Source organism: Vespa mandarinia, chromosome 6 (assembly GCF_050613455.1).
Source record: "Vespa mandarinia isolate Hongniang chromosome 6, ASM5061345v1, whole genome shotgun sequence".
Lineage (NCBI taxonomy): Eukaryota > Metazoa > Arthropoda > Insecta > Hymenoptera > Vespidae > Vespa > Vespa mandarinia.
The window spans coordinates 9,488,746-9,495,231 of NC_140815.1; the positions used below are offsets into that span (position 1 = coordinate 9,488,746).

Genomic DNA, 6,486 nt, shown 5'->3' on the forward strand with positions numbered 1-6,486 from the left:
GAGTTGCATCCTCTTTATAAACGCGAAAAGAAAGCAAAAGGCTTACGTTCGATTGGCGCTAAAATCTAGTCTTTTATCGATCTTATATATAGGGAATATATATATATATATATATATATATATATATACACATATATATATGGGCCGACGATCATGGGATTGGCCAGTCGCATTTTCTCCTAGGAGCAAGTGAAGCATGGGTAAAATCTACGCCTTAAATCTTTAAGAACTTCGCTCTCGAGATCAATCCGTTCTATGTATCATCGATACGTTCCTGGTGTATCGTTATAAATACGCGTAGTCGTCTATTAATTCTGTCCATGTTGGTTTATTAATTGTTCCCCGTAAAAATGCCGTTAGAAAATCTAGAAGAGGAAGGATTAGAAAAAAATCCCAATTTAGAATTGGCGCAAATTAAATTTTTATTAAGCCTTCCAGAGCATCACGATGATCCGTACTTGAAAACTAAACTGCTTGATGCCATTAAAGCAGAAAGTGAGTTTGCATTTTTTTTCCTCCCCATTATATATCCTTATTATATTTATTATTATATTTTCCAAACTTTTCTCTGAATTTTTTTAATATTTATATTACCGATAACATTAACGTGATAAGATTTACTGTAAGGATAACGTAGGACGTTATCAATGTACAAAAAGAAAAGGGAAAACTGATTGCCCACTAACTAGAGTACAAAATTTCATATATTCAACAGATATGGCACCATTTTATGAAGAAGTCTGCAAAGATTTGAGTTGGATAGTAGACGAAGCGCTTTTGGCCAACATGAGGGCCCGTAATGCGGAACAATTAAAAGAGCTGGATGGTGCAATTGAGGATGCTGAGAAGAATTTAGGAGAAATGGAAGTACGAGAGGCTAATCTTAAAAAATCTGAACATCTTTGCCGAATTGGAGATAAGGAAGGAGCGATAACGGCGTTTAGAAAAACTTACGACAAAACCGTATCGTTGGGCCATAGATTAGACATTGTATTTCATAATATTAGAATTGGTTTGTTTTATTTGGATCACGATCATATAACGAGGAATATAGAAAAAGCTAAAAGGTATATTTTATAAGCGCATATGAATTTAGCAAAAGCATACGAAACATGCGTATATATAAATTTTTAGTTTAATCGAAGAGGGTGGCGATTGGGATAGAAGAAATCGCTTGAAAGTATATCAGGGAACTTATTGTATAGCAGTGCGCGATTTTAAAGAAGCGGCAAACTTCTTTTTGGACACAATAAGCACATTTACAAGTTATGAACTTATGGATTACAATACATTTGTAAGATATACCGTTTATTTGAGCATGATAAGTTTACCAAGGAACGAATTGCGCGATAAGATCATTAAAGGATCAGAGATTTTAGAAGTATTGCACAGCAATTCAGATGTTAAGGATTATCTCTTTTCTCTCTACAATTGTCACTATGCTGAGTTCTTCAAGAATCTTGGTAAAAAAATAACGCAGTCATTAAAATATTCTCTTCTTCATTTAATTTAACATCTTCATTTTATTACTTTTGTTGTTGTTGCTTTTTTTTTCTTTCAGCCCAAGTCGAAGGATTACTAAGAAGAGATTATTTGATATTTCCACATTACAGATATTACGTCAGAGAAATGCGCATTCTTGCGTACACACAGTTGTTAGAGTCGTACCGTTCTTTAACGTTACATTATATGGCAGAAGCATTTGGTGTTACCGTAGAATATATAGATCAGTAAGCTATGTCCTTTTTCGCGATTCATTCTTTTCTTCTTTTTTTATTTTTTTTTTTTTTTTTTTTTTTTCTTTTTTTATTTCCCCTCTCACCTTCCTTAATTGCTTTATGATTAATTAATACGTACAATTGGCACATATTTTAACATCCCTATTCTTTGGATTTCCAGGGAATTATCAAGATTTATTGCGGCTGGGAGATTACATTGTAAGGTCGATCGCGTTGGCGGAGTAGTAGAAACTAATCGTCCAGATAGTAAAAATTGGCAATACCAGGCGATGGTAAAGCAAGGAGACTTGCTCCTTAACAGAGTACAAAAATTGTCACGGGTTATCAACATATGAATGGACATTATAATGAAATTAAAAACAGATTTATTTCTCTCAAATGTGTATTATAAATTTTTCATGTATTATTGTGTAACATTTTCTTTTATATCATTTAATATGTTCCTAATATTAATGGATTTGTATCTTATAATAAAAAGTCGTATTATCCTGTCGCACTCGTACCACTTTCGAATCTTGTTAAAGTTTATTATAAAGGCCTATAATGCAAGTTTCTTTTTTACTTCAATTATTATCCAATAACATTATTTTTTTAATATCATTTGCTTCTTGCAATAACATTACGAAATATATTAAATGATTCAATACGAAGCATCCGTTAGACGTAGCTGCTGTGACACCTGTGAATTTCAATGCAACATTATAGTTATTTTTATCGTTGATTAGTTGGTAAGGATCGTTCTTCGACGATTCGTCTAAAGGCAACTGAGAGTTCGCATAATCCATCAGACATGTGGAATATATTCAAGGAACAGAGCCAAATAATCTGCCATATTAAGTTCAAGTAATATTTATTTTGGCAAAAATTTGAGTTATTTAACCTATTCGCTGCAGAGAGCAGCGCTATTATCTTCTCTCTCTCTCTCTCTCTCTCTCTCTATATATATATATATATATATATGTATATATTATGTACATATATATATGTGTGTGTGTACATATCTATCTCTACCTCTACTTTTTTGTACTTCTTTATGTATACACATATATATTATACATAAGTTGTGTTAACTCATTGGCTCGTGACAAGAGCAAGAATGGTACGAGTGCAAAGTCTCGTATATACGTAGATTTTTACAATACGCAGGAATTTTGTATAGAGAAATAAAATTATTGCAGAAAAATTTTCTGCGATAAATTCTTCAATGTTCATCGTTTTTTTTACACTTAACAACGATTATTTTAGGTAATCAATAATATAGTAGCAGTCTTACTTGGCCGAACATGATTACATTCAGTATTTGACGATGATATCTATCAATAATGTGATTAGTCATGTGAACTTTTTCAAATAAATACACTTTAAATAGATATGCAATATACGTCATTATTGTTATCACATATTGAGATAAATCGTTGACATTATAATAGAATCTATAATTTGAGAAGATTAAAAAAGGCGAGTAAATGAATTTAATTCTATCAACGTGAGGTGATTGTTATGTGCTTATGTAACATCATCTATGTTTTTTCAATTTGTTTAATAATCTTTTAGCTAATTTATGTATGTATATGTATATGTGTAATATATAATGTGCTCCATTCCAATTCTTTTTTCATTAAACGTACATTTCAGATAAAATATAAAACCATGTTATTAATAAGAAGTGGTCAAAAACTGGGCGCATTTTATGGATTATCAACGTATATTAATAACTTTAATGAAAAACAGATCAAGATAACTTTAAGCAGTTTATGTTCCTTTAAGAATTTTAATACTTTATCCTCTATCAAAATTAAGTACAAATATAAAATACAATTTGACGTAGACGATAAAGTTAAACCTTTATTAGGATTACCTACATTATGTTATATTAATTTATCCAATTGTCAGGAGAGAAGATATTCGAGATTAGCGGCTAGAATATTGAATAATTCTTCTCCAAAAATACAACCATACATGAGGCTTATGAGAATAGATAAACCTATAGGTAAGATATACGTTAATTGGACTCAACTATAATTATTGTATATATTAATAAATGATCCTGCATTTTCAGGATCATGGTTGTTATTTTGGCCTTGCGGCTGGAGTATAGCCATGGCAGCATCTCCAACTTGTTTACCAGACCTTAAATTATTGACGCTATTTGGAATAGGTGCATTTATAATGCGAGGCGCTGGTTGTACCATAAATGATATGTGGGATAGTGATATCGACAAAATGGTATCTAAACTTATTATTCGACTTATTACCATCATGCAATTTTATAATATTCTATGAAATATATAAAATTTTTGTTAGGTAGCAAGAACAAACGATAGACCTTTGGCTACTGGACAACTTACATATTTACAGTCGTTCATTTTTCTTGGAGGACAATTGAGTTTAGGTTTACTTGTCCTATTACAATTGAACTGGTATAGCGTTTTACTTGGTGCAAGTTCTTTAGGTTGTTGCTTATCGATAAAATAAAAGAATAAAGAAGATTTAACGCATAGATATATCATATTTATTATTCATTACAGGCTTGGTAATAATTTATCCTTTAATGAAAAGAGTAACATATTGGCCTCAATTTATATTGGGTATGACTTTCAATTGGGGAGCTCTCTTAGGATGGTCAGCAGTGCGAGGATCATGCGATTGGTCTATATGCTTACCACTTTATATCAGTGGAATTTGTTGGACTATCATATATGATACCATTTATGCCCACCAAGTAAGCGTAGATGCGTTTCATCGTTTCTATGATGTTTAAGAACACTATTACGTTATTAAGAATATTAATATATTAGGACAAGGTAGATGATTTACTATTAAACATTAAATCGACCGCATTGAAGTTCGGAGACAAAACGCAACTGTATTTGTCTGCCTTTGGTATATCTATGATAGCAGGATTACTAACGTCTGGTATTGTAACTGCGCAAACTTGGCCGTATTACGTAGCAGTAGGATTAACTGGAAAACATCTCGTCAGTCAGGTAAAAACTTACCATTGTGATTAATATATATCAGAATATGTGTGTGTAAATTGCTATAAATACAACCATAATATTATATATTCGGTTTCAGATAAATACTTTGGATATCAATAATCCTAAAGATTGTGCTCATAAATTTGTATCTAATCAGAGAATAGGTATGATAATTTTTGTAGGTATTATTTTGAGTAATCTACTGAAAGATCCTCGAAAGAAACAAGATGAAGAAAATAAATAAGATAGGGAGAAAGATTGTATAAAATAAATATACGGGTTTTTAGAGTGCCATTGATGAGTTTGAGTTACCAAATTTATAGTTTTCTGATATAAGTTATTTTATCAGAGAAAGAAAATACACAATACTTGCATATTGTATGTCTCTCTCTCTCTCTCGTTTTCTGCCCCCTTTTTCTTCTTTCATGATCGTTAATAAGATTATTTATAAGTGTTATTTTTAAGGATATGCGCTTAAAGATATCGTTCCTATTAAGTTTTCATAAGCTATGATGATCCTATATCAAAAATAATTACAATCTTATATATGTATTTTTATTAATAATCTTATACTTTCGTTAAAGGCAAACTATATTATTGTCTTAACATAATCAATTAGCGATTAAAAAATTTAGACTTTAGATCGCGAGAGTATAAATGTTTTATATTCCTCCGATGTTAATAATGTATCTTTTATTTTATCCAATAGCTTTAAGTTAGGCAGCACAAGGGCCAAGTATCCTCCTTTGTGCGGTGGTTCCTTTAAAAGTTCAGGATAATGCAATAATATTTCATTAACTTCTATTAATTTCCCAATAATACAGCACTTTATTGTGTATATTTGTCCGTCCGAACAAGATATTGCACAAATGTTAGAATTAATTTGTAAAGGTTGAGCACCATGTTTACTTTTTCCAGAGACCTTATTTAACATCCTATCTAACTTGTCGCTTACTTTGTAATCAACTTTTAATATTTTGTTATCATTTTGAAAAATATTATGACTCGGTGCTAACGAAATCAAACAAATACGATTACTGTGTACTCTGATACACATATCGTCTCCGGGCCTTTGAACGTCAACTTTATAATACGTAGAAAAGTAACGTTCGGTAATAGTTGGTAACGAACCACTATAGTCGATGCCTTCCAACATATCGGATATATCGTTGTCAGGTGGAAATACAAATGAATCGTCATCTGTTAAGAAAATCGGATCTTCTTTTTTTTCGTTCGATTTATCGTCCAAGTTAATTACTCCCCCGTGATCGTCCAGTTCAAAGCTTACATCCATTTTTATTTTATATTTATCGTCACTTTTAATAACGTCAATTTCACTTTCGGGATCGTCAGTAATTTTTAATTTTTTTGCCGATGGTTCCATTATACCTGACAATTGTTAACTTTTGCCTTTCTGCAGAATTCTCTTTGATTGATCCTCTACTCTTGATTCAATATGTGTGTGCGCGCGCCTGTGTCTACATCTATTCCCGAGTATGATATCTACATATTTCATTCGTAACAATACATGACTGTTTGAGCGCATTGCAGAGCGCAGGCAGACAGACCTATGCTAGGGAAAAAATTCAATGAGAAGAAAATACTACTAATAATTCTAATTCTAAATGTTTCTATACGCCTTTTTCCTTTCTCATGTTTTTTCTTTTTTCTTTTTTCCATAATAGATATCAAAAGTTTTCCAAAATTCAAATTACATGCAATATTTGTATTACGTTGCACTTGTAAATAATTGTTATAAAAAATAG

The 6,486-nt window shown here is 31.3% G+C and overlaps 3 protein-coding genes across 6 annotated transcripts; 2 read left to right on the forward strand and 1 right to left on the reverse strand.

Moving 5' to 3' along the window:
- Positions 1–191: 191 nt before the first annotated feature.
- Positions 192–2,142, forward strand: Rpn7 (regulatory particle non-ATPase 7). Its single transcript, XM_035883060.2, has 5 exons — positions 192–495; positions 716–1,067; positions 1,135–1,463; positions 1,562–1,730; positions 1,900–2,142. The coding sequence occupies exons 1-5, from the start codon at positions 351–353 to the stop codon at positions 2,072–2,074; spliced, it is 1,170 nt and encodes a 389-aa protein (XP_035738953.1). The 5' UTR covers positions 192–350; the 3' UTR covers positions 2,075–2,142.
- A 286-nt stretch (positions 2,143–2,428) lies between these two features.
- Coq2 (ubiquinone biosynthesis protein COQ2, mitochondrial) lies at positions 2,429–5,099 on the forward strand. 4 transcript variants are annotated; one of them, XM_035883056.2, is made up of 7 exons: positions 2,429–2,582; positions 3,633–3,729; positions 3,799–3,965; positions 4,044–4,191; positions 4,268–4,461; positions 4,538–4,726; positions 4,818–5,099. In XM_035883056.2, the coding sequence occupies exons 2-7, from the start codon at positions 3,699–3,701 to the stop codon at positions 4,962–4,964; spliced, it is 876 nt and encodes a 291-aa protein (XP_035738949.1). In that variant the 5' UTR covers positions 2,429–2,582; positions 3,633–3,698; the 3' UTR covers positions 4,965–5,099. The 4 variants fall into 4 exon arrangements, with proteins under 4 accessions (XP_035738949.1, XP_035738939.1, XP_035738947.1 ...); XM_035883046.2 differs by lacking the exon at positions 2,429–2,582 and adding an exon at positions 2,690–3,197 and having other exon boundaries at positions 3,375–3,729; XM_035883054.2 differs by lacking the exon at positions 2,429–2,582 and adding an exon at positions 2,705–3,197.
- LOC118449014 (protein Abitram) lies at positions 4,266–6,280 on the reverse strand. The gene has a single exon (XM_035883075.2). It carries the CDS (start codon positions 6,102–6,104, stop codon positions 5,352–5,354), a length of 753 nt encoding a protein of 250 aa, XP_035738968.1. The 5' UTR covers positions 6,105–6,280; the 3' UTR covers positions 4,266–5,351.
- Between the last annotated feature and the right edge of the window lie 206 nt (positions 6,281–6,486).